The 25,822-nt window shown below is 53.3% G+C and overlaps 1 protein-coding gene across 1 annotated transcript in view; it reads left to right on the top strand.

The window, feature by feature from the left end:
• Nucleotides 1-24,954, top strand: part of HMCN2 (hemicentin 2) — a 158,361-nt gene extending 133,407 nt beyond the window's left edge. The window contains exons 83-98 of the mRNA XM_057724808.1: nt 1,576-1,710; nt 2,683-2,873; nt 4,455-4,536; nt 12,011-12,280; nt 15,851-16,000; nt 17,414-17,551; nt 17,651-17,772; nt 18,102-18,339; nt 18,483-18,545; nt 18,674-18,796; nt 19,502-19,636; nt 20,785-20,913; nt 21,464-21,781; nt 22,526-22,645; nt 23,441-23,567; nt 24,134-24,954. Of these exons, the coding sequence (XP_057580791.1) occupies nt 1,576-1,710; nt 2,683-2,873; nt 4,455-4,536; nt 12,011-12,280; nt 15,851-16,000; nt 17,414-17,551; nt 17,651-17,772; nt 18,102-18,339; nt 18,483-18,545; nt 18,674-18,796; nt 19,502-19,636; nt 20,785-20,913; nt 21,464-21,781; nt 22,526-22,645; nt 23,441-23,567; nt 24,134-24,479 (2,687 nt within the window). The 3' untranslated portion in view covers nt 24,480-24,954. The remainder of the gene's footprint in view (nt 1-1,575; nt 1,711-2,682; nt 2,874-4,454; nt 4,537-12,010; nt 12,281-15,850; nt 16,001-17,413; nt 17,552-17,650; nt 17,773-18,101; nt 18,340-18,482; nt 18,546-18,673; nt 18,797-19,501; nt 19,637-20,784; nt 20,914-21,463; nt 21,782-22,525; nt 22,646-23,440; nt 23,568-24,133) is intronic.
• The last annotated feature ends 868 nt before the right edge of the window (nt 24,955-25,822 follow it).

The following is a 25,822-nucleotide window of genomic DNA, read 5'->3' as shown; positions in this document are numbered from 1 at the left end:
ATGTCAGACCCGGCAAGAAGCCACCTGTGAAAAAGACTCAACGCTGGAGACCTCCGGGCTGGGAGAGGGGCCCAGCCCAGCGCTGCTGCTCCCATTGTGGGCCCCTCAGCAAACTCCTTTCCTGGGGGGCTCTTTCCTCCAACCTGCGTCCCAGGTGATGTTTAGGGAGGCCCAAGGCCTGCACAGGCCCTGTGGTGTATATAGTAGCTGCTCAATAAATGTCTGATGAATGGATGAATTGCTAAATCCCCTCCACTGCAAAATGATATTTTCAGACCCTCCTTTACCCAAGTCCAGGTGCTGGGAAACGTGTGCGGCTCACCTTTGCACACCTGTGCGGAAGGCGTTGCCTCAGCTCCACCGCTTCCTGAGCAGGGAGCTCAGGAGAGAGATTCAGCCTCTCCGAGCCCAGCTCTTCATTTTAAAATGGAGATAAACAGGGGTCCCGAGTGCGGAGCGATTTCATGCAGGAGGTGTGCTCAGCAGGGCCTCGCCCAGAGTAAATGCCCTGTCCTTGTAGCACCTGCCCTTATTCTTGGTGTGGGACAGTGTCTAAGGACTACAGGGAAAACAGAGGCCGTTAATAGCATCCATCTAGGGACCTCCCTGGCGGTCCAGTGGTTAAGACTCCACGCTTCCACTGCAGGGGGCACGGGTTCGATCCCTGATCAGGGAACTAAGATCCCACATGCTGTGTGATGTGGCCAAAAAAAAAAAATTAATTAAAAAAGTAGGGATTTCCCTGGTGGCACAGTGGTTAAGAATCCATCTGCCAATGCAGGAGACGTGGGTTCGATCCCTGGTCCAGGAAGATCCCGTGTGCCACAGAGCAACTAAGCCCGTGCGCCACAACTACTGAGCTTGTGCTCTAGAGCCCATGCTCTGCAACTACTGAGCCCATGTGCTGCAACTACTGAGCTTGTGCTCTAGAGCCCATGCTCTGCAACTACTGAGCCCACGTGCTGCAACTACTGAAGTCCGTGTGCCTAGAGCCCGTGCTCTGCAACTACTGAGCCCACGTGCTGCAACTACTGAGCTTGTGCTCTAGAGCCCATGCTCTGCAACTACTGAGCCCACGTGCTGCAACTACTGAAGCCTGCATGCCTAGAGCCCATGCTCTGCAACAAGAGAAGCCACCTCAGTGAGAAGCCCGTGCACTGCAACAAAGAGTAGCCCCTGCTCGCCGCAACTAGAGAAAGCCCACGCGCGGCAACAAAGACCCAACAGCGGACAAAAATTAAAAGAAAAACAAGCATCCACCTATATGTAACCCGTGATGATATCTCTCTAAGTGCCACGTGTTAATAGGCACCAAAGACCTGCCCTTGGCCTTTCATCAAACTCCCAGTGTGGACTTGAAAAAGAGAAAAGGCAGGTCTTCAGCCTCATCCTCTAACATGGCCTGTGCCTGCCACGATCGGGTCCGACTTGCTTGGGCTTCCAGCAGGGGAAAGGGACACTTTGTGCCTTTGTGAAGCACCTGCTGGATGCTGGGCCTGAGTTATGTGTTCAGGGTAGGAGGTTCCTGGCACCCTGAGCTCAGAGCCCCCTGGGGCGTGTCTTTCTCTGCCACAGAGGGGGTGTCCGAGCAGGACGGGGGCAGCATGCTGCAGAGGGTGGCAGTCACCAGAGAGGACAGCGGGACCTACGTCTGCTGGGCTGAGAACAAAGTGGGCCGCGTGCAAGCGGTCAGCTTCGTCCACGTGAAGGGTAGGGAGTGACCACTTGGTCTTTCTCCAGACTTCCACTGACCCAATCTAGTGGTTTTTCTAAGAAACTGGTCTCCTGATCTCTGAGCTAGTACCTCTCCACCCTGGCTGGGTATCAGGATCTCCTGGGGGACTTTATAAAATACCGAGGCCCAGGTTCCACCCCCAACTCAGTAAAGGTGAGGCCCCAGCATCAGTATTTTTTACCCTCCCCAGTTGACCCGGCTGTAGGTAGGACTGAGATCTGACCCATCAGCCTGCAGCACTCCCCTCAGCTGGATGGTATCAGTGTGGGAGGGGGACGGGGGCCAGGGTACCCTGGCAAACGCGTGAATCTTGCCAGCCTGCCAGTTGCTCCCCATAGCCCTGCTCCACCAGGAGACACCCAGTAACCCTCGTGGCACCGTGGCTTGTATGCCCAACTTCAGGATGGGAGGGTGGGGCTCGATGGAGGGGAATGAGCTGCCCAAGACACCAGGACTCAACCATACTGTTGGCAGACTCAACCTCAGGAAAAAGTAAGAATGAAAACCAGCACAGGGCATCCAAGAGTGGTTTAAGAGTTGCATGAAATGAGAGTCGGGGATGTCTTAGTGTTGCTGTGTCCAACGGAGGTGTCCTAACTATCGTGTAGTCCTTGTTTTCCAAAGTACTCTGCCGCTGAGGTAATCCGTTTCTGAGAGTGAGTATATGACACTCATACGCTTTCTCCCGTCCTGTGCCTGTCTCAGGCATCACTAATCAATCATAGCACTATTCCCTCTCAGCTTCTACCACTGCCAGTTCACTTGACACGACACAGAAGCTGGTTGCCATCCCTGATGCATTGATTCTACACAGCCATGCTGAGCTAGCAGGAGCCTCTGTAGGCTCCTGGGGTCTGTCTGGCAGGCTTTTGGGGATGGATTTATGAGAATCTTAGCCTGAAGGGAACCTCCTTTCTGATCCTCCCGTCCAATGTCACCTTGTTCAGAGGCTCCTGTCCTACAAGGGGAGGCCTTTTCCTACCTGGTGGAACCCGTCGGGGGCAGCGTCCGGCTGGACTGTGTGGTCCGTGGAGACCCTGCGCCTGACATCCGCTGGATCAAAGACGGCCTTCCGCTGCGGGGCAGCTGGCTCCGGCACCGGCTGCAGAACGGCTCGCTGACCATCCGCAGGACCGAGGCAAGGCGGGGCCTGGGGCCTGAGGCCTGGGCTGGGGCTGCCTGGGACAACCCTCTGCTTTGTCTGATTCCCCAGGACGGTTTTTAGGTTGGCACCACCCTGTACAGTCTACAAAGCACTTTCCTGCTTATACCCAGGGATTCTCCCTCAACTAACTAGGGTGACGTCCAGCCAGTGGCTTAACTTCTCTGTGCCTCAATTACTTCATCCATTCAATAGGGCTAATAATTGTTCGACCTCATAGATTCTCAGTGAGAAACCAGTGAGGTGACCCACACCAGGTATTTAAGGGTGACTAGTCCGTCAGTAATGCCAATTTATGTTATTAATAACAACCCAGAGGAGCAGAGTAAGTGGATAAGAGTGTCGCATTTTACAGATGAAGACACTGAGGGTCAGAGAGGCCCACAACCAGTAAGCACCCAAGGCAGGACCCCACCCCAGGTCTCCTGATTCCTACTCCACGCCATTTCCAAAGCCTTGAGGTTGGGGGCAGTCCTTGCTTCCCTTCCCTTCTGTGTCCCAAGTCCCAGTGGTCCTGCAGGAACCCACAGCTAGGTGCTGTCAAGGACTCATCTTAGGGGTCCTTGATCTTGCCCATTTGGGAGCCTGTCTCAGACTGGCAATGGCAGCAGCAGTAGCAAGGGCTGCCGTGACCTGAGTGTTTGCTGTGGGCCGGGCACCGTGCCTCGCACTTAGGGAGCGTGATTTCATCTGATGCTTGCAACAGCCCCGTCGGTTATGATCCGCATTTTAGAGATGGGGAGACTGAGGCTCCAGAGACATGCTGATGCACTAGTAATGGGTTCGGTAGGGTAAACAGTGGAGCCTGGATTCAGTTCCATCTTGGACTGACGCCCAAATCTACAGTCTTAATTGCGTGCTGTGCTGCCCACTGACAGTCCCTTGGGAGTGGCCTCCAGGATATTGACTTCTGGGCGTGGACCGTGGCCTCAGGCTGCCCCGGTTCCATCTCATGGCAGTGCTGCCACTTGGAAGTGAATCTGAGCCAGCATTCTTCCTGAGTTGCATCACTGCTGTGGTCGTGGATATCCTGGGAAGAAACTTCCCTATGGCCGAGGCCCAGAAGTGCTGCAAACCCTCTCCCTCTGGAAGACTCGCCGCGCACTCTGGCACAATAAAAGCCCCGAGAAGCCTGCAGTGCTGAAACCTGTTATTGTCTAACTCAGTGTTTCCCAAACTTGCTCAACCACAAAACCCTTTTTTTTTTTTTTTAAGGAATCCCTAATAATGTGATTATTAGGGACTTAGATAATTTAATAATTTAGAGGTGGGTCTAAATCATGCTGTTGCAGCAAAGGGCTCCCGTTAGAGCCACGAGCTGCCACCAGCCCCAAGGTCCAGGTGTGAAAGGGGCTGGATTCTCTTTGGATTCTACTGACAAGCGGCCATGGAGGCCCCTTTGATGGAATCTGTGAGCCCCTGCTCTAAGATTTGTGCTCTAAGCCCCTTCCTGGTTAGATGGGCCCTCCCTCTCTGTGCCCAGCTGTCCCCAGATGCTCCCCTCCCCCTCGTCCTCCTCTCCTGAACGTCATGCCCCCCTCCCGTGCCCACCCACAGATGGACGACGCGGGACAGTACCAGTGCCTGGCGGAGAATGAGCTGGGCGCAGTGGAGAAAGTGGTGGTCCTCATGCTGCAGAGTGAGTCTCAGCCCCGCCTTTCCAGGGCTCTGGGTGGGGATCGGGTGAGGTGGGCACTCGGGGGGCAGCTGTGCCGAGGTTGTGGCTGCCGCAGTCCAGGCTGTCTGATGGGAAGGGAGGGACACTCTGAATATTTATTCGGAACACACAATTGAAGTCCCATGAACTGTCTGCCCAATTGGAATGGGGATCAGGGTCAGGGGCTGGTGAGTACCGGGGACCCAACAGCCAGGCCCCGGGGACCTGTTTATTCAGAACTCAAAACTGTCATCGAGATCATAGTGGCAGCTCCTGTGTTGGCCAGGCAGCTTGTCACTAAAAAAGTGCTATGTGAGCCTCAAAGTAACCCGGTGAAATAGCCTAAACAGGGATTTTTAAACATTTTTTTATTGGAATATATTTTGTTTACAATGTTGTATTAGTTTCTGCTGTACAGCAAAGTGAATCGGTTATACATATACATATATCCACTCTTTTTTAGATTATTTTCCCATATAGGTCATTACAGACTACTGAGTAGAGTTCCCTGTGCTCTGCCATACAGTAGGTCGTTATTAGTTATCTATTTTATATGTAGTAGTGTGTATATATAGTAGTGTGTGGTGTGTGTGTGTGTGTGTGTGTAGTGGTGTGATAAATCTCCCAATTTATCCATTCCCCGCCCCCCCCCCCCCGGGATGAAATAATGCCATTTGCAGCAACAGGGATGGACCTAGAGATTGTCATACTGAATGAAGTAAGTTAGAGAAAGACAAACATCAGATGACATCACTTATATGTGGAATCCAAAAAAATGATACAAGTGAACTTACTTACAAAACAGAAATAGTGATTTTTAAAGAAACTTTTCATTGAAGATTAACACACAGGGAGGAGGGCACATGTCACAAGAGTACAGCTCAATGAATTTACCCAGGTAAATGGGTAACATGAACCCACCCAGGTAACCTGCACCCAGATCCAAAAATAGAACCGTGTCAGCTCCGAGGTCCGCCCCCATCACACCCCCTTCCAGACTCTACTCCCTCTTGAGGGAATCGCTGTCCAGAGTTTTACCTTTTTAAAAAATAGCTTTATTGAGTCATAATTTACATACCATAAAATTCACCCATTCATATTATTCACCCTTAAAGAAGAAGGAAACTCTGTCACATGTCAAGTCAGCATGGATGAACCTGGAGGACGTTATGTTGAGTGAAATAAGCGTCACAAAAAGACAAATGCTGTATAATTCTACTTGTGTGAGGTCCCTAGAGTAGTCAGATTCATAGAAATGGGTAGTAAAATGGTGGGTGCCGGGGGCTGGGGGAGGGGCAGTGGGGAGTTAGTGTTTAATGGATATAGTTGCAGTTTGGCAAGATGAAAAAGTTCTGGAGATGGTGGTGGTGATGGTTGCACAATAATGCAGATACACTTAACACTACTGAACTGTGCACTTAAAAATGAGGATGATGGTAAATTTTATGGTATATGGTTTTTTACCACAATTTTTAAGTGAAAAAATCCCCCCAGTTTAAGTATACAGTTTGGTGATTCTTGGTAAATGTACAGCATTGGACAACCCACTTTAGAACATTTCCAGGTTCCCTCTGCTCATTCGTAGTCAATCTCCATTCCCACCTCCAGCCCCAGGCAACTGCTGATAGGCCTTCTGTCCCTGTAGATGTACCTCTTCTGGTAATTTCACATACATGGAATCATGTGCAGTTTGGGGTTCTGACTTCTTTCACTTATCGAAGTTTTGAGGTTCAGCCATGTTATAACGTATGTCAGTACATCCCTCCCTTTTATTGCTGAAATAAATAGTATTTTTCAAACAGTATTCCATTGTCTGGATTGACCACATTTTGCTCATCCATTCCCCAACTACTGGACATTTAAACTGTTTCTAGTTTGTGGCTCTTATGAATAATGGTGCTGTGAACATCTGCATGTATGTCTTTGGGTGGATATATGTTCTCCTTTCCCTTGGGTAGATTCCTGGGAGTCTGGTTGCTGGTTGACATGATCAGTGTATAGCTCACTTTTTAAGAAACTACCAAACTAGCTGTACTGTTTTACTTTCCTTCCAGTAGTGTATGAGGTTGTTGTTTCTCCACATTCTTGGCAACACTTGGTAGTGTCCATCTTTTAAATTTTAGCCATCCTTGTGGTTACAAAGTAGTATCTCACTGTGGTTTTAATTTGCATTTCCCTAATAACCAGCGATGAGGAGCATCTTTTCATGTGTTTATTACCTTTCATATGTCTTCTTTGACTAAGTGCCTATTTAGGTCTTTTGCTCATTTTTAAATTGGATTGTCTTATTAATGAGTTCTAAGAGTCGTAATTTATGTAGTCTGGATACAAGTCCTTCATCAGATAGATGATTTGCAAATATTTTCTCCCAGTCTGTGGCCTGTATTTGCACTTCCTGTGTTTTGCCTTTGAAGAGCAAAAGTGTTAAAATTTGGTGAAGCCCAACTGTATTCTATGGATTGTGTTATATTTTAAAAATCTTTGTCTAACCTAAGATCACATTGTCTTCTGTAATTTTTACAGCTTTAATTCTTACTTTTAGGCCAAATCCATTTGATTTAATGTTTATGTGACATAAGGATCTAAATTCCTCTTTGTGTGTATGTGTATGTGTGTGTGTGGGGATATCCAGTTGTTCTATACCATTTATTTAGATCTTTTCCGTTTCTCTCAGTGGTATTTTGTAGTTTTCGGGGTACAAGTCTCGTACTTTTGTTAAACTGATTACTAAGTATTGTGTGATTTTTGATGCTTATTGTAAGTGGAATTCTTCTCTTAGTTTGATTTTTTGGATTTTTTATTGCTAATATATAGAAATACAATTGATTTTTCTATCTTGATCTTAAATCCTGCAACTTTGTAAATTAGAATTTAGTTCTAGTAATTTTTTGGCAGATCCCTTAGGATTTTCTACATATAGAATTTTCTACGTGTCATCTACAAGTAGAACGGTTTTACCTCTTCCTTTCCCCTCTGGATACCTTTAATTTCTCTATGTTGCCTACGGCATTGATTAGACCCTCTGATACAAGGTTGGACAGGAGTGGCCAGAGCAGGCAGTCTTGCCTCGTTCCCAGCTTTAGGTGGAAAGCACTCTGTCTTACACTATTGCATATGATGTCAGCTGTGGGTATTTTGTAGATGGCCTTTAACATATTGAGGAAGTTCCCTTTGATACTAGTTTGTTGAGAGTTTGTTGTGGATGGGGGTGAGGGGGTAGGTTTCCGGATCCAGACAAGATGGCATAGAGGCATTTCTGCCTATTCCCCTTGCTAAGGACAGCTAAAAACTTTGGACTTGAACACAGACATTGAAAGACTCTGAAAGGTAGAGAAAAGAAAGAGGATGGACCAAGGATCTTGGGACCTATGGGATAATATGGCAGCAAAGTCCTTAGTTTTTCTTTTTGCCTCATCTATCCTTGGCAGGATGCTTGAGAAGCCAGCAACCTGGAAATATCAATGAGCTTAGACCAAAAAAAAAAAAAAAAAAAAAAATGAGGGCCCCCCCAGAAGTCTTCTATCTCTTGCTAAAGAACCAGGGAAAGGACAGCACAGCAAGCTAGAAAACTTAGGCAATAACTGCCCTATTCCAGCCCAACACTGTGAAAAACTGCAGCCCCATCCCAAATCCCATCAGCAAAGACCAAGTGGGAAGCCTCCACTTCCACCCTTTCCTTGCTGTCCCGAGGCATCTCTCTTCCCAAACTTCGGGATGGGCGGGGGGGGGAATGGTGTCAGATGAGGCCAAGTGGGGGCAGTACCCCTCCCAGCCAGGGTGACATCTGCAGAGGCCTAGTGTGAACTCTGAACTCCATGCCTGCCCAGCAATGGTAAAGCATCCCTTCTTGTTCTGGGGTGTCAGTGGAGGCCAGCTGAGGAAGCTGGGTTTCTACCCTCATCTGGAAGTAATGAGGCCACACCTCTTTCTCATGGCAGTGTCAGAGGCAGCCTGCTAAAAATGAAGCTATAAATAAGAACTGGAGTTTTTCAACTCAGAATGCTCAGTATACAATTGAAACTCACTCGTCACACCAAGAACAAAGAAACTCTCAACTCAACAAGGACTTTAAAGTGGCCATGAGCAACTGTGAACATGCTTAAACGTGAAAAATTGGAAGATCTCAGCAAGGAAATAATGTAAAGAAGAACCAAATTAGCACTAAATTTATAATAAACAAAATTAAAAACTCAGTGGATGTGTATAATAGTACCAAGAGGACAGAGGAAAGAATGTGTGAATTTGAAGATATAACCATAGAATTTAACTAGTCTGAACAACAGAGAGAAAATAGACTGGGGGAAAAAATGAACAGGGCCTCAGCAATCTGTGGGACTATCCCCAAAATATCTCACATTCATTCATTAGAGCCCCAGAAGGAAAGGAGAAAGAGAGGTGAGAAGCAGTCAGAGAAACAAGAGCTGAAATCCCCCCAAATCTCACCAAATACATAAACCTACAAACTCAAGGAGCTGAACAAAACTCAAAACAGGATAAACTCAAAGTCTGCACTGAAACACATCACAGTCAAGCTTCTGAAAATTAAGGGCCAAAAAAATAAAACTCCCACCTTCCATCAATGCATCTGAGTGTAGTGGTGGAGTAATTCAAAGTTCAGGCAATTTTGGGGGGTGATCAGGAAAGACCTTATTTTAAATTTATTTTTTAATATATTTTAAAATTTAAGTTGAGATCTGTATGATGAGAAGGAGGCATCCATCCGTGTGACAATCCAGGGGAAATTGCTTTAAGCAGAAAGAATAGCAAGTGCAAAGGCCCTGAGGCAGGAACAGGTCATTCTTGCTTCAGTCCTAGTGGGTAGGAGGGCAGGTTCTGGACTCAGTCCATTTGGGATTGCTGTCGGCTTGGCCATCTGCTCCATGACCCAAAGCAAATCATTTAATTTTTCTGTCCTTAAGTTTTCTTATCTTTAAAATAGAGATAATACTAGAACAGGCTTCATAAGTAGTGTGAGGCTTAAATGAGATAATGCATGTAAAGTGCTTAGCACAGTGCCTGACCCACAGTAAGTAATCAACAAATGCCACCTGTTATTACCATTGTTCTTTTCAAACTTTTGATGTTTTTTAAAGTGTTTTATTATTATTTTAATTTTTATTTATTTATTTATTTTTTATTGGCTTCATTGGGTCTTTGTTGCTGCGTGCGGGCTTTCTGTAGTTGTGGCGAGCAGGGGCTACTCTTCGTTGAGGTGTGAGGACTTCTCATTGTGGTGGCATCTCTTGTTGTGAAGCACAGGCTCTAGGTGCACAGGCTTCGGTAGTTGTGACTTGTGGGCTCCGGAAAGCAGGCTCAGTAGTTGTGGCGCATGGGCTTCGTTGCTCCACGGCATGTGGGATCTTCCCGGACCAGGGATCCAACCTGTGTCCCCTGCATTAACAGGTGGATTCTTAACCACTGCACCACCAGGGAAGCCCCAACTTTTGATATTTATTGATTTGCTTTTCAAACCACTTTATTGAGATCTAATTGACATTAAACAAAAAAGAAGCTCAGGCAGCTTTCCAGTCAGTCCTGGCTCTGACTCTCCCTGGCCCTCTTGGGTCCCCCTGCACAGGTGCACATTTCCCACATCAGCCAGGGGTGTGTGGAGAGCAGGTCCAGCCTCTCCAGGGCTCCCTTATTTCCAGGTTCTCCTTATTATATTGCTGGCTTGTCCTTGGTCTCCTCAACCAGGGCCAGGACCGCAGGCCAGCAGAGGTGCCAGGTCCCCACTTGCTTTCTAGACTTCCACTCCTGTCCCTAATGACACCCCCATTTCTCAGAGTCCACGTCCATCCTCTGCTGCTCAGTCGGCCCCTGATTTCACTGCCAGCCCTGCCGTCATAAAACTAGTGTGATGATGGGATGGGGTGGGGGTGGGACACGGGAGCAGCCCCAGGCAGGAAGGCCACACCTTTTCACTGTTTGTGCCCAGAGTTCTAGAAGCTTTTCAGAAGTAAACGATTCTCAATTTGCTGTTTGCTCTTAGTCGATTTCTAGAGTCCTGGAATAGTTGGTTTTGACAATTGTGTCAAGTTTTGTACTTGTTTTTGGGGGGCCAGCTTGCTGACCTTTTTGCTCAGCCAGAGGCGAAGTCCAGCTCTTGCTTGTGTCTGACCGTTGTTGAAGTGGAATCAGGTAGTGTGTGCTCTGTGTCAGTTATCATCTTTCAGGTGAGAAACTAAGGACCGGGGAGTGACTTGGTGAGAATCACTCACCAGTAAGTGACAGAGCCCGGGTCTGCCATGTCATCAGCATCAAGTAGAGGCAGTTTTGGCACATGTCAGCCCCTCATCGGAAGCCAGCTAACTGTCTTATAATAGGGACCTGGTTAAGCAAATCATAACAGATCCAAACAATGGAATACCAAGTAGTCACTAAAAACAAATATTTAATGCCATGAAAGGTAGTTATGATCTATTACAGAATTAAGGAAGAAAAGGGGGGGGGGGGGAGAGAGAAAGAGAAAGAGAGCAATTTCTCGTAAGGAAACAGTGTCTAGAAGGAAATACTCCAGAATGGTAATCGGGTGGGAGGGTCATTTGTCTCTGTATTTTCTAATCTGCCCGAATGAAGACGTGCCACTTGAATACCGGCACATCTGCGTCACTTTATTACACTTTGCAAATACTGCATTTTTTACAGACTGAAGGTTTGTGGCAACCCTGCAGTGAGCAAGTCTGTTGGCACCATGTTTCCAACAGCATTTGCTCACTTTGTATCTCTGTGTCACATTTCGGTAATTCTCGAAATATTTCAAACCCTCCCAGCAAAAAGCTTATGGCCCACTGAAGGCTCAGATGATAGTTAGCATTTTTTAGCCATCAATTATTTTTATTTTTATTTACTTTTAAAAATATTTATTTATTTATTTATTTATTTGGCTGCATTGGGTCTTTGCTGCTGCGCGCGGCTTTCTCTAGTTGCAGGCTTTCTCTAGTTGTAGCAAGTGAGGGCTACTCTGTTGCGGTGTGCGGGCTTTTCACTGCGGTGGCTTCTCGTTGCAGAGCACGGGCTCTAGGCGCGTGGGCTTCAGCAGTTGTGGCTCTCGAGCTCTGGAGCACAGGCTCAGTAGTCGTCGTGGCCCATGAGTTTAGTTGCTCCACGACATGTGGAATCTTCCCAGACCAGGGATTGATCGCATGTCCCCTGCATTGGCAGGCGGATTCTCAGCCACTGCACCACCAGGGAAGTCCCAGCAATCAGTTATTTTTAAATTAAGATATATAGGTTGTGTTTTTAGACATAATACTATTGCACACGTAATAGACTACAGTATAGTGTAAACATACTTTTTATATGCTCTAGGAAACCAAAAAATTCATGTGATTCTCTTTACTGTGATATTTGCTTTATTGCCATGGTCTGGAACCAAACCCACAGTATCTCCGAGGTTACGCCTGTATACAAAAATAATAATATGTTTCTAAAAGCTGTCCTGGGCCTCTCACAGGTGCGCCAGTGTTCCAGGTGAAGCCCCAGGACGTGACAGTGAGATCCGGGGATGCCGTGGCCCTGCGGTGCCAAGCCTCTGGAGAGCCAATGCCCACGGTGGTGTGGCTGCGAGCGGGCCAGCCCTTGCGGGCCAGCCGGCGGCTGCGGACCCTGCCAGACGGGACCCTGTGGCTGGAGCGAGTGGATGCTGGGGACGCGGGCGCATATGAGTGTGTCGCTCACAACCTCCTGGGCTCTGCCACGGCCCGGGCGTTCCTGGCCGTGAGAGGTAATGGAGCCTCCCTGTCCAGACCTCTGTGGACAGAGGTGGGATCCCCTGCCTGGTGGGGGTTTGTGTGTTGCTTGTGGGGCTCCTGGCTCCCTGTCCTGCCAACACCGAGACTCCTCTTTGCTTAGAGTCACAGACTTGGAATGAATCAGCTCAGAGGGACTTCTGGGTCATCTTGTCTACCCTGCCCTGTAGCGTTGGGGAAACTGAGACTCTGAGATGCTGAGTGTTTGCCTCTCCTCTTGGACAGGGGACCCTGGCTCTTCCAACTTAGCTGGCACAGATATGTGGCCTTCCTTTGGACACACACAGCCCTGTGAAGTAGGCAGAGTAAAGCGAGGGTGTCCATGGTGTCCACCTTGGGGGTTGCTGTGAAGTCTATGAATTACTGTTGCCCCGAGCTCTGCCTGGCCGTGATCGGTGGTCAGTAACGGATGCTGCTTCCTGGTGTTAGGAACCACTGACCTCTCCTCAATCAGCTCCTTTTGCCTTGGGTCGGATCAAACTTGAAAATTTGGAAAGGACTTTCCTGAGAAACTGCATTAAAATGACCGAGACTGAATAAAGGAGAGTCACAAAATATATTGTTTCTGTGCCTCTGTAATAAATACTCCATATTTATGGCTTTGTCCTGGTCCATGGCAGACATCACTAATCTATCACCACATGAAACATCAGATTCCTTCCCCATAGAGCACTTCTCCGGGCAGTACCTCTGGACTAACTGGAATTGGGAATGGACACTGCCACTTGAAAACCCACTCGAAACCCACTGCCAACCAACTGTGGGATTCTTTCTGGCCTCTTTTTGGTCTCCTCATCTCCTGCAGGCAGGGGTGAAACACTGACACATGCAGCTCTGAAAATCCAGTGGTCCTCTGACACCCACCACTGTGCTGTCTCTAGGGCAGCTGCAGGTCTGAGCAGACCCTCCCTTTATTTCAGAGCTCTGTCCCAGTTCTTACCCTGTCCTGTTGAAAAGCCCCCAACCCAAACCACAGAGCTGTTCACATGGTCTCTGGCTTAGTTTCCTGTGGCCACCATAACAAAGTAGCACACACTGGGTGGCCTAAAACAACAGAAATGCATGATCTCACGGTCCTGGAGGGTGGAAATCTAAGACCAAGGTGTCAGCCGGGTCGGTTGCTTCTGAGATCTGTGGTAGAGAATCTCTTCCAGGCCTCTCCCCTAGCTTCTGCTAGTTGCTGGCAGTCTTTAGAGTTCCTTGGTTGTAGAAGCATCACCCCGATCTCTGCCTTCATGATCACGTGGCATCTTCCCCGTGCTTGTGTCTGTCTCTAAATTTCCCCTTTATAAAAGGACACCAGTCATATTAGGTTAAGGCCCACCCTCCTGACCTCATGTTAGCACAGTTACCTCTATACAGACCCTACCTTCAGATAAGGTCACCCACTTGGGTACTGAGGGTTAGGACTTCAACACATCCTTTTAGGCGGACACAATTCAACTCAAAACAGCCTCCTTACTTTTGTAATGGAAACAGCCAGTTTTTACCTTATATATGTTAACTGTAGGAAGGCTAGATAATTTTTAAAAATCTACGAAGAAAAAAGTAATGATCAGTCACCTTCCATAATTCAGTTAGAAATAGCTCAGGTAATTATTGGGGGTATAAGCGGTTTGATTTATGGGCCCTTCCATTGCCACTTGCCATGCCCAGAAAGCGGGCATTTTCTTGCAACGTGTGAAAATCTTGGCTAGGAAAACGCCTTGTTTGTGTTAGCGTGAATCAGATCACCAAAGGAGGACTTTGTTGTCTACTTACCTGTTATCAATGTGGTGCTCGGATATATTCCTGGACCTGTAGGGTGAGGTGCAGAGTGGTGATAACTTTGAAAACTGAAGTTGTTCATGTTTTAATTGGTCTTGAGACACCAGTATTGTTTTAACAGTCTTTGCATCATTTTCAGTGGCTTTCCACTATTTTTACCTCTCTTAAACTGTTTTAAAAGAGCGTGACCTCATGAAATGTGCTACATTTTATTCAGACCAGTCACATAAAATGTCTCTCTAGAAAAAAAAAAAAAAAAAATATTGGGGGTATATATTTCTACACTTTTTTTTCTCTGCATATAAAGAGATACACTTTTTTCTTTTCACAAATGAGGTCAAATGTGTAAGTTGTGTTTACAACCTGCCATTTTTTCTTACTCTGTCATGGACAACATCCCATGACAATAAGCCTAGTCCACACCTTCTGTCGTGGTGTCATGTCCTTCCATAGGGACATGTTTTAAACTTAATTGCTATTGGCTTCATTAAATAAACAACAGGCTTTGTTCCAATTTCCCCTCCAGAAACCATCCTTCAGTGCATATCTTTGTGTGCTGGCCTGAATATTTTTATAGGATAAATTCCTTCAAGGGACATTGCTAGGTAAAAGATGTTCAAAGGCGTTGAGGCCCTCTAACTCTCTGCCTCCTTTCCCGTCAGTCTGGGGAGGGGCATCTGGCCTTGTGGGGGACAAGAGGCTGCTGAGTCACCTTGTGTCTGAGAAAGTTGACAGTGGCTTGTCATTCCTGGCCTCCAGTTTCCTGTCCCCTTCTAAAGCTGCCAGGGCCATGCTGCTGCCTGCTGACCTGCAGCTCCTGACTCCTTCCTTATCCCCTTATTACAAGGCCAGGGGAAGGTTCATGGCCTTTTCCTGTCCCCCTGCATAAATCCCAGACCTGCGGAAATTGATGAGAGACATGCCAGATGGGCATCTGATCTCATCAAACCCCAGCTATGGGCTGCAGGAAATGGCATTGCTTCCTGGAATCCAAAATTAACCAGCCCCCTGATTTACCCACTTAGGATCTTGGCAGCTGAGTGTTTTATGTTATTTTTTCGACAGATCATTGGCAATTTGTTGTTAATTTCCCCCAAAGGCTGGTGAGCGGAGAGTCAGGCTAGCTTCTGTCTCTTGCCCCCTGGAATGCCATCTGTCCAAACGAGGCAGCTGACCCATTAGCCAGAGGAAGCATCCCCCTGTGCCCATACCATCCATTTGATTAGTGCTGAAGAGTGTCTGCTTGCAGACTGCCTGGCGGCTGCTGGAAATTCAGCCCACCCCAGCCGGGCCAGCTGCAGGGCAGCTGGAGCCAGGGCCCCTGATGGAATGGGAGGTGTTCAGGTGGCAGCTTTCAGTTCCTGGCTCAGTGCCCTGGCTCCTCCAGTGTGCCAGCTGCCCCCACCCCATCACCTGGCATTTTAAACTCAACAGGTCTTTGGCCCGTCTATGGTCCCACCTCCCACTTTATAGATAAGTCAACTCAAGTGTGGCTTGGGGGCCTGACTTGCCCAGGTTTTCAAGAAGGTGATGGCAGAGCCAGAATTAGAAGCTGGCACCTTCCCTGTGCAGGGCTCCTCTGAAATCCCTCCCTTCTCTCTTGAAGCCGGGATCCCCTGGGCGTTGGGTTCATCACCCATTAGCTGTGTGTCCTTGGGCAAGTTACTTCCCCTCTCTCAGCCTCAGTTTACTCCCTCATGAAATGAGTAACAGTACCGGCGTCTTCTTGAGGGCATAGAGGTGGACGGTGTCACTCTTGTTCTCTTCTGTCCTCACAGGGGAGCCCCGGGGGAGCCGGGGCAGCATGTCTGGGGTGATCAATGGCCAGACACTTGGCGTGGCCACCCTTAACACCAGCGTGCAACAGGAGGCACGCTCTGGGGTCACCACCATCCGCAGCAGCATCAGCCGCATCCCTGCCAGCGTGGGTGAGTGGGGACCAGAGCATCTCCTGCACCTGGGGACCCTCCGACCCGAGCTGAGTCTGAGCCAAAGTGGATGGAGGTGCAGGCCACACCCTCCCCACCCCACAGCCCCCAACCAGACCAAATCACTGCATTTAAAATCAGCCCGAGAGAGTGTGACGTGACCAGGTGTATGTGAAGGCAGGGTCCGACTGTGATTTTTGAAACCACTGATTGCTGCGGGAGGCTTTTTCCCCCGCTGTTAAGGCCAGAGCTGATGGGGAAGTGAAGGGATCGCGGGTGAGGTGTGCGGGGTATGGGCTGCAGGGGACAGAAAGGGGGAAACGTGGAGAATAAAATCAGCTAGAAGGCCCAGAGAGCCCAGAAATGCTCACTTGCAAACAGATTCATAACATGGTGTGTCCTGAGCTAGTGAAATGTTCTGGTGAGACACGGCAGATGCTGCCGTAATGGACCCTGCCTTCTCACCCTGACCGTGGGGTCCTGCCTCCCTTCTTGGGGGTCCAGAGCAGGGAGAGGGCAGTGTTTGACAGGGGCTTTGCTAAAAGCAGCCCCTCCAGAGCTGCCCTTGACCACAGACGGTGTGAGCGCTGGGGAGTCAGGGAACTCTGGCTCGGAGGGCCAGGGGGTCACTCTGGGCTGGCTGAGGGGGAGTGAAGTGAGACAAGTGCCCAGACGCGGCGGCGGCTTCTGGCTGCAGGAGCAGGGGCCATGGAGAAGCCTCTGGCTCCAAGCCAGGCGGGCCAGGCTCTGTTTAGTGGAAGCAGAGTCACAGAGAGGCCGAGAAGGTTCTGCTTCCACGCGTAGGGGCCCAGCTGGCTCCCGTGAACATCGGCAGTTTGGCTGAGAAGCTGGACCATCCCTGGCCCCAAGTGAGCAGAGTTTCCCCTTCCCCAGTCCCAGACCCCACCTGCCCTGAATGGAGGGCGGGGCAGCGTGACAAGGGCTGAGAATCCGTGTCCAGGGCACTTTTGGGCTCTTTTTTCCAAGTCAGTGGTTTAGAACAATCCTCCCTCTCCCAGGCTGTTCTGGAAGGTGTGTCTGCAAGTTGGGAGACTTGGTCGCTTTTCTACTTGGTCTGGCATGTGTGTAGCGAGGGTCCATGCAGTTCCAGGCTCTGTGGTGAGCCAGTAGCCCTCTGTATTTACTGCATTCACTTGAATATTAAATGCACTTCTTTGCATAAATATATTTTGCTAATTTTTGCAACTACTCCATGAAGTAGATATTGTCTTCACCACTTCGCAGCTTCTGATCCAATTACTGGCCCAGGTGAACGCGAGGCTGGGCCTGGGCAGGGAGGGAAGGGGCTGGGCTCTCCTGGGGGCAATAGGGAGCCACAGAGGGATCTTGAGCAGGAGAGCAGCTGCCCTTGGGATCTGGCTCTCACCCAGCCTCTGTGTCCACCCGGTCCAGGGCCTCTGATGCGGGTGCTTGTGGTCACCATCGCCCCCATCTACTGGGCTCTGGCCGGAGAGCGTGGAGATGCTCTGAACGGCCACTCCCTGACAGGCGGCAGCTTCCAGCAGGAGTCGCATGTGGAGTTTGCCACAGGTGAGCTGGGGTCTCCCCCATGCGGGCCTGGTGGGGCTGAGGTCTGAGCCCAGGACCTCTCCCCGTGGTGACCTCGGGCCGGGTGGGGATGGATTGCAGGCGAGCTGCTCACGATGACCCAGGTGGCCCGGGGCCTGGATCCCGACGGCCTCCTGCTCCTCGACGTGGTGGTCAATGGCATCGTCCCCGAGAGCCTAGCGGACGCAGATCTGCAAGTGCAGGTGGGGGGCGAGCCCTGGCGGAGGGGAGCGAGAGAGAGTGGCATATCCTGCCCCAACCCTCCGCGAGCAGCCGGGCCCACTTTCCTTCCTGACTCCCAGCAGGGGCTGGGGCGTGGCCTGGCTGGGCTTAGGGGAGGACGAGCCACCCAGCGGGAGATGCTCTGGGACTGGCTTCACAGAGAGCCCAGCTTGCTCAGCTGCTTGGAAGAAGAGCTGAAAGGCCCACCAGGCCCACACCCCCAGCATCCCCAGTCAGGGGCTAAGGGTCTCTTGCCCCTTCAAAGTTGATATCCCGAAGTCCTCTCCTCCCACCACCCCGCCACCTCCAGGACTTCCAGGAGCAGTACGTGCAGACGGGGCCCGGCCAGCTCTTTGTGGGCTCCACGCAGCGCTTCCTGCAAGACAGTCTCCCTTTGTTCCTGCGCTGCAACCACAGCATCAGGTACGACGCGGCCCAGGGCCCCCAGCCCCAGCTGGTGCAGCACCTGCGGGCCTCCGCTATCAGCTCGGCCTTCGACCCCAAAGCCGAGGCCCTGCGCTTCCAGCTCTCCACGGCCCTGCAAGCGGGTGAGGCCCCCGTCCCATCTGCTCTCCCTACTGCCCCAGCCAAATCCTCCTGGGGCTGCCACATGGGCCTGGGGTCTCCATCGCCAGGTGCCTTGGGCACTGAGGCCCTCGTGTCATCAGGGCCTGTCCCCTTTGCCTTGCAGAAGAGAGTGAAGTCGGCTGCCCAGAGGGCTTTGAGCTGGACACCCAGGGAGAGTTTTGTGTGGGTGAGCACCCCTTCCCCACCCCAGCATGGATGAGGGAGGCCTCCCAGCCTGGGAGGGGGCGAGCCATCCTGGCCAGCTGGTGGGAGGGCCTGTGAGCGCAGACCACCAGGCCTCTCCCCACCCCGCAGACAGGGACGAGTGCTCGGGCGGCCCCAGCCCCTGCTCTCACTCCTGCCACAACGCGCCGGGCCGCTTCTCCTGCTCCTGCCCGGCTGGCTTCGCCCTGGCCGGGGATGAAAGGACCTGCAGGGGTGAGTGGGCCCCAGGTGGAGAGGCTTGCCCTGGACCCGGCCCAGGGGTGCGCAGGGAGATCCCGGGGCCTGGACCCTGACCAAGGGGCACATCCCTCAGGGGACGTGAGCCTAGGGGTTCCAATGTCCTGTCCCCGTTGAGAACTTCCTGTTTTGAGGGCCGCAGATGGGGGGAGGTTCCGGTCCTGAGCGGTGACGGGGAATCCCCAGAGACTTACACGTGGCCACTGCGTGCTCGCGGTGTGCACACCCGCTGAGCCTGGACACGGCCTCAGAAGCTTTCCCAGCCCTCAGCGGGCAGTTCCAGTCAAACAGGGTTGGAAGGGAGCTGACACCCACCTGCCCCTCTTGCTCTACTTGCCCCCTTAACGACGTCGCTGGACGACAAATTGACCCTGAGACCCTGTCTGGACACTGATCCCCACCTGTGTCCCTCCATCCCCCCAGTGGGACCTGGCACGGCCAGGTCTCTTTTGGGCGCCCAAAGGGCATTGTCTGCAACCTTACTTCAGGTGCCACAGGCCAAGGCCCCTGGGTCCTTCCGGGTGGGCTCTGTGTTTCTGGGGGAGATGACGGACGGAGTTAGCAGGACGGGGCGGGGACTTTCATGCCAGGGGCTTCTGGGCCTGGGGATAAAGCCTGTGTGGGTGGCCTGGGCCTGGGGACAAGTGTTCATGCAGCCCACTCCCCTGTCCGCCCCCCAAGATGTGGACGAGTGTGCATGGGAGGCCGACCTTTGCCAAGAGGGACAGCGCTGCGTGAACCTGCTGGGGTCCTACCACTGCCTCCCCGACTGCAGGCCTGGCTTCCGGGTGGCCGCTGATGGAGCCGGTTGTGAAGGTGACAGGGGCATGGTACCAGGCTGTCCTTACTCCTGGGAACCCAGTGGTTGCCAGGGTTCAGCAGAGGGCATGCTGTGTGTCCCTGGGATGTGGGGCCTTCAGGGAAACCAGAACTCTCTTGGCAGAAGGAGCCCAGCGAGGCCGAGGAGAAAGCCTGAGCTGGGCTCAGGAGGCCTGAGTCCTGACCCGGCCTGGGTGCTAGTGACTTGAGTACCTTTGGCAGATGTCTTTTCCTTTCTGGGCCTCAGGGGGGGTCATCTGTCTGGTGAAGGGGGACCAGGGGAGGGATGGCAAACATCTGCTACATCTGCTGCCACCTCCCCCCTTTCCCCTCATGAATCATGGTCCAGCCCAGAGACAGCCTCTGAATCCTTCTCAACACAGCTTCCCCAGCTACAGTGGCTGCTATGAATTGGTTGCAGTTGGCGTTTGAGACAAAACCTAGGAGGTGGAGTCCCAGGTTTGGACTGAGTTCTGCCTGTCTCTTGATCCTTGAGCCAGTAACTCAGGTCACCTGGATGGTGACCTTTAGGGTCCTTCCTGCTCTAACGTTCAAGGCTTTCATGACTGTGGGTCCTCCTCGTTCCTCCAAGAGAGGCCATCAGTGGAGCGGGAGAGTGTGGTGAACTTGGACTCAGAAGAGGCAGTCATCCCATTTCAGTGACTATTTACAGGGCTCCTCTGCCGCTCCCTTCCTCCCGCCCTCCCTTCCTTCTTTCTCACCATTTTTGAGCTCTGCCCAAATACCACGGTCCTAAGCCCTTCACATGCAGGATCCAGGTTTCTCCCCATGATCCCATGAAGGAGTCCTGTCGTGACCCCTTTTTACGGATGAGGAAACTGAGGCTCAGAGAGGGAGAGTTACTGGCTCAGGGATGAAGAGACATGGCAGAGTTCAGTCCAAACCCAGGACTCTGCCTCCAACGCCCGCCTTTGAAGCCCCTTCCTTCTTTTGGACCCAGAACTTTCTCACCCTCCAAAGCTGGTATAATTAGGAGGGGTGGTTGCAAATGCTGGCATTCCACCTGGTGGCACTGACATTGGAGATGGGGACAGGGATGAGGCCCAGATGCGGAGAGGCGTGGGCTGTCCTGGGGGGAGGGGCTCTGGCCTCAGCAGCCCCCGCCCTTGCCCCTGCCTTTCCAGATGTGGACGAGTGTCTGGAGCAGACAGACGAGTGTCACTACAACCAGATCTGTGAGAACACCCCAGGCGGGCACCGCTGTGGCTGCCCCAGGGGGTACCGGGTCCAGGGCCCCGGCCTGCCCTGCCTAGGTACGGGGAGAGCCACTCCCTCGCTGACCCTGGTCAGCACCCCCAGCTCCCGGGCAGGGAGTGGTTATGATAGGGGTGACGTTGAGTTCTGCGAACAGAACAGCAGCCAACACCGATTGTGCCCCCACCGTGAGCCCGGTCCCTGCTTTGCCTGCTCTTTCCCACCCAAACCTCACCCCTGCCCGGCAAGGTCACCTTCCCCGGGAGCCCAGGAGGAGGAGGAAGGAGGAGAGAAGTGGGTGGGTCTCAGAGAGGCTTTGCAGGTAGACTGGGCCAGGAGGCTGAAGGGAGGGGCGCTGAGGGACAGGGGGGTCTGGGGCTCAGAGCTGGGGGAGGTTGGGGCCTCTCTGAGCAGTAGAGGCTGGAGCGGGGCGAGGAGGCTGGGGCTGGTCCAGGAGAGGGAGGGCTTGGAGGCAGGCCTGTGTGCAGCCGTGAGGCAGCTGGGTTCTGGGGAAGGCTGGGGAGTAAGAAAAACAGCTGGAGCCCAGCAGCGTGGCTGCAGTGCGCCCTGAGCCACCCCGGCACCCTGCCTGGCCCTGCTCCTCTCCAGATATCAACGAGTGCCTGCAGCTGCCTCGGGCCTGCACCTACCAGTGCCACAACCTCCAGGGTGGCTACCGTTGCCTGTGCCCGCCAGGCCAGACCCTCCTCCGAGACGGCAAGACTTGCACCCTGCTGGAGCGCAGTGGACAAAACGTGACCACCGTCAGCCACCGGGACCCCTTGGTGCCCTGGCTGCGTCCCCGCGCCCCTGTCCCCAGTGGGTCCTACCACGCCTGGGTCTCCCTCCGAACAGGCCCCAGAGCCCTGAGCTTGGGCCGGGCCTGGTGCCCGCCTGGCTTCATCCGGCAGAACGGCATGTGCACAGGTAAGACCGAACCCCGACCGTGCCACTGGGGACACACCCCGCTATGCTGTCTCAGGCTCCTGGGCTGGGCGTGTGGGCACCACGCCCATGTTCAGAAACCCAGGTTCACAGGCAAGTGGGGTAGGCGGTGCAGGCAGACAGTCGCCTCCTCGCTGCAAGGTTTCCTGGGGTCCTGGCTGTGCTAATGGGCAAAGGGCTTCCAAAGAGGATGGAGTCTTTTCCAAACCACTTGACTTCAGGACCCTTTACCCAGAGGGAAGGCAGATGTTCCCAGGAACCCACTTTGCAACATGCCTCTTGGTGTGCAGAGGTGAAGCAGTTGGGGAGGGACGGAGAATGTTGCAGGTTGACATGAGAATTCAAACAGGGGCTTGGGGATGCTACAGTGGGGGGGTCGCGGAGAGCCCCCCAGCCCTTCAGAGACTGGCGCCCAGCTGCAGAGAGGCGAAGGGGGAGGGTAGCCTGGAGGGTGGATGCGCTACAGCATCGCCGCCTGGGCAGAGGGCTCTGTCCTGGAAACACTGTCTCCACCCCCCATGCCTTGGTGCATGGGGACTCTCCTAACCTCCCAGCCCGGGGTTGGGTGGGGCAGGGCAGGGCAGGGAGAAGGCCCGGGTGCCTGAGTCGGGGACCTCCCTGGCTTGTCCCGAGGGCCCCACAGGCAGGCGTGTGGCTACCTGGGCATCTGTGACTCAGTGTTTCTCTGCCCCCACTCCGCCCTCCCACCCCCGCACCCCGGGCCAGACCTGGACGAGTGCCAGGTAAGGAATCTGTGCCAGCACGCCTGCCGAAACACCGAGGGCAGCTACCAGTGCCTCTGCCCCGCTGGCTACCGCCTCCTTCCCAGTGGGAAGAACTGCCAGGGTGAGTGGGAAGGGGCGTCTCTCGCCCCGTCTGCACTCTCCAGCCCCTTCTCAACCATCTCATGTGGGGGGGGGGGGCAAGGAAGGGGGTAAGTGCCCCCCCCAGGTGGCCAGAGCAAGGCCGGGACCCACATTCCAAGCAGGAGCTAAGAGATTGCATGGACAGGCTCTGAAAGCAGCCCTGGGGGTCGGCTGCAGCTCTGCTGTGTGTCACTGGGCAACACATGTCACCTCTCTGTGCCTCAGTCTCCTGGTGAGATGCAGCTAACACAACCCTCCCCTACATGCTGGGATGAGACGTGTGGAGCGGGGGCACAGAGCCCGTGCTCGCAACAAGGCAGCTGCTGCTGGGAGTAGCAGGGAAGTCCTCTAACTTCCCAGGCCTGCACACCTGCACACTTTCCCTAGCAAGGTGCTCTGGGCTGCTTCTTCCCTGTAAAGCAGGAATCGTGTCTGCCTTTCCCATCTCCATGAAGGTCCTCTGAGAGGGCGGGGCTCCCACAGGGGCAGAGAAAGATCCTGGGCAGTGGCTCCTCTGGGTCTGAGAGCAGCACTCATCTCCCCCAGGCTCTCGCAGAGGAGCGACCCAAGGAGATGGGGAGGTGCTAGGGGCCTGCCAGCTGGGCTGTCGTGGGTCAGGCTGCCTAGGGACCAGGGAAGGGGCCGCTTATCTCGCTGTCCTCTGAAGGCGTCTCTCTGCCACTTAACGCTCCCACGCCTTCCCTGGTTCCTGCCTGGGCCCTCCCCCTTTGCCCCATCTTTTCACTCCCATCTCTTCACGTGCCTCCCCGCCCAGACATCAACGAATGTGAAGAGGACAGCATCGAGTGCGGGCCCAGCCAGATGTGCTTCAACACCCGTGGCAGCTACCAGTGTGTGGACACACCATGTCCCGCCACCTACCGGCAGGGCTCCAGCCCTGGGTAAGGGCAAAACCCCAGGACTCAGACACACACAGCCACACAAACACAAAACACGTTTCCTCCACATCACTCACTCACTCACTCACAGACATTCCTAAACATGCACGGACGTGGGGACCTCGTCTGGCACGAGCTGCAGCTTTTAGGGAAAGGATCCTGCGGTGGCAAGTGCCCCGGACTCTACTAACCAGGAGGCCTAGGCTGAGGTGGGGGGTGAGAGGGAGTGGGCGCCCTTAACAAGGCTGAGCGCGTGTCTTTGAGCTTCCCCCGCCCCCACGCCCTGCAAATTCAGAGCCTGTGACTCAGCTCTGGGGCTCCGGGGGGACCTGAAGGGCTGTAAGTTTTATCACCGCTGGGGGACCTGCTCGGACAGGGTACGTCTCTGGCCTCTTGGGGCCTCAGTTTGCCGATCTCTGAAATGGTCTAACAGTGGCGCTTGTAGAGAGGCATAGGGCACGCTTGTAGAGAGGTTGGGGGACGGCGCGTGGCTGAACTGCGGGGGTCGGGGGTGAGATCCGGTTTATGCGGATGGCAACCCGGAGTCGGTCGGTCTGTCCCGCCCGCAGGACGTGCTTCCGGCGCTGCTCGCAGGACTGCCGCGCGGGCGGCCCCTCCACGCTGCAGTACAAGCTGCTGCCGCTGCCCCTGGGCGTGCGCGCCCTCCACGACGTGGCCCGCCTGGCCGCCTTCTCCGAGGCCGGCGTCCCCGCCAACCGCACGGAGCTCAGCGTGCTCGAGCCCGACCCGCGCAGCCCCTTCGCGCTGCGCCCGCTGCGCGCCGGCCACGGCGCCGTCTACACCCGCCGCGCGCTCACCCGCGCCGGCCTCTACCGCCTCACCGTGCGCGCCGCGGCGCCGCGCCACCAAAGCGTCTTCGTCCTGCTCATCGCCGTGTCCCCCTACCCCTACTGAAGGCCGCGGTCACGGGCAGCGGCTTTGGGGCCAGCGACCTCCGGGGACGGGGGGCGGAGAGGGCCCGGCCCCGCCCCCACCGCCCAGCTGGCATCTGCCCAGGCCACCTGCTGTGGCAAACAGTGTCATCTTCTCCTGTCCAGTCCCCGTGCGTCAGTGAGACCTTCAGCAAACACGACCCTGCACGCAGCCTTGACCCTGGGACAGCGGGAATCCGAACTCCCCCTACACCCACTCCCCCCCACCCCGTGGGGGTGGAGCCCAGCAGGAAGGTGACAGAGGCTGCCCTTAGGTGACAGAGGGATGGGGTGAAGCCTGACTGGCTTCCCCAGGCTTGCTCCAAGCCCCAAGGGAAGCTGGGTGAGAACACAGGGCACCAAGACACCGGAGGGGAGGGGCAGACGCTACCCTGTGGGGGCGGCAGCTGCTGTCACCCGCCCATACCTGGCACTGTCATCCTGAACCCAGTGTGTGTACGTATGCTATAAAAACGTTTGTTTTTACCAATTCGATTTCTTCATCCAGTTATTTTGCTTTGGTAAGGAGAGGCTTTGGCTGGGAGGGAGACCACCACCCTTCTGGCCCAGGAGCACTGGAGAAGGAGTCCAGGAGCCTGGAGGGCTCCTTGTGAGTAGGGTGGCTCTGGCACCTTTCTGGGCTCAGTTTCCTCATCCCAAAATATGAAAATGTGACATCCCCCACCCCCACCCCGCCCAGGCCTGTGGGGAGAATTAAGTGAGAAGGAAATGTATCACAGAGACAGCAGCTACCCATGGTAGCAAATAGTAGTTCTTAATTAAGAATAATTCCTAATTATATTTAATGAACTGATTAAATTTAATCATTTCATCATCCACTAGAGATTCATTAGGTCCTACTTATGTGCCAGGCAGTGAACATAAAATCCCTGTGCTTGTGAGCTTATGCTCTTGGGGCAAAGGGTTTATGAACAGCAGGGAAACGAAGAGTGAAATGTGTACCTGTCAGTTAGTGAGGGTACTGGGGTGAAAACCTAAGTTGGGAAGGTGGGGTTTAGGGGGCACTTTTTAACAGTCCATCAAGGTGGGCCTCACTGAGAAGGTGGCATCAGAGCAGAGACCCGAGGAAGGTGAGTAAGACAGTCATGCAGACATCTATGGGAAGGGTGTTCTGGCAGAGGGAACAGCAAATACCAGGGCCCTCTGGTAGGAGGATGCTCGGGGGTGGAGGTGGGGGGTGGGGGGAGCTGAAACTGAGGGTCAGTGGGGGGAAGAAAGAAGGAGCTGCGATTAGAAAGGTAAGAGGGTTGGGGCAGATCCTGGGAGCTTTGGGGCCACCGTAGGGACCTTGGCTTCCCCAGTGAG

This window comes from Hippopotamus amphibius, chromosome 2 (assembly GCF_030028045.1).
Source record: "Hippopotamus amphibius kiboko isolate mHipAmp2 chromosome 2, mHipAmp2.hap2, whole genome shotgun sequence".
Lineage (NCBI taxonomy): Eukaryota > Metazoa > Chordata > Mammalia > Artiodactyla > Hippopotamidae > Hippopotamus > Hippopotamus amphibius.
The sequence above is the reverse complement of the archived record's forward strand: the minus strand, read 5'-3'. Positions and strand labels throughout refer to the sequence as shown.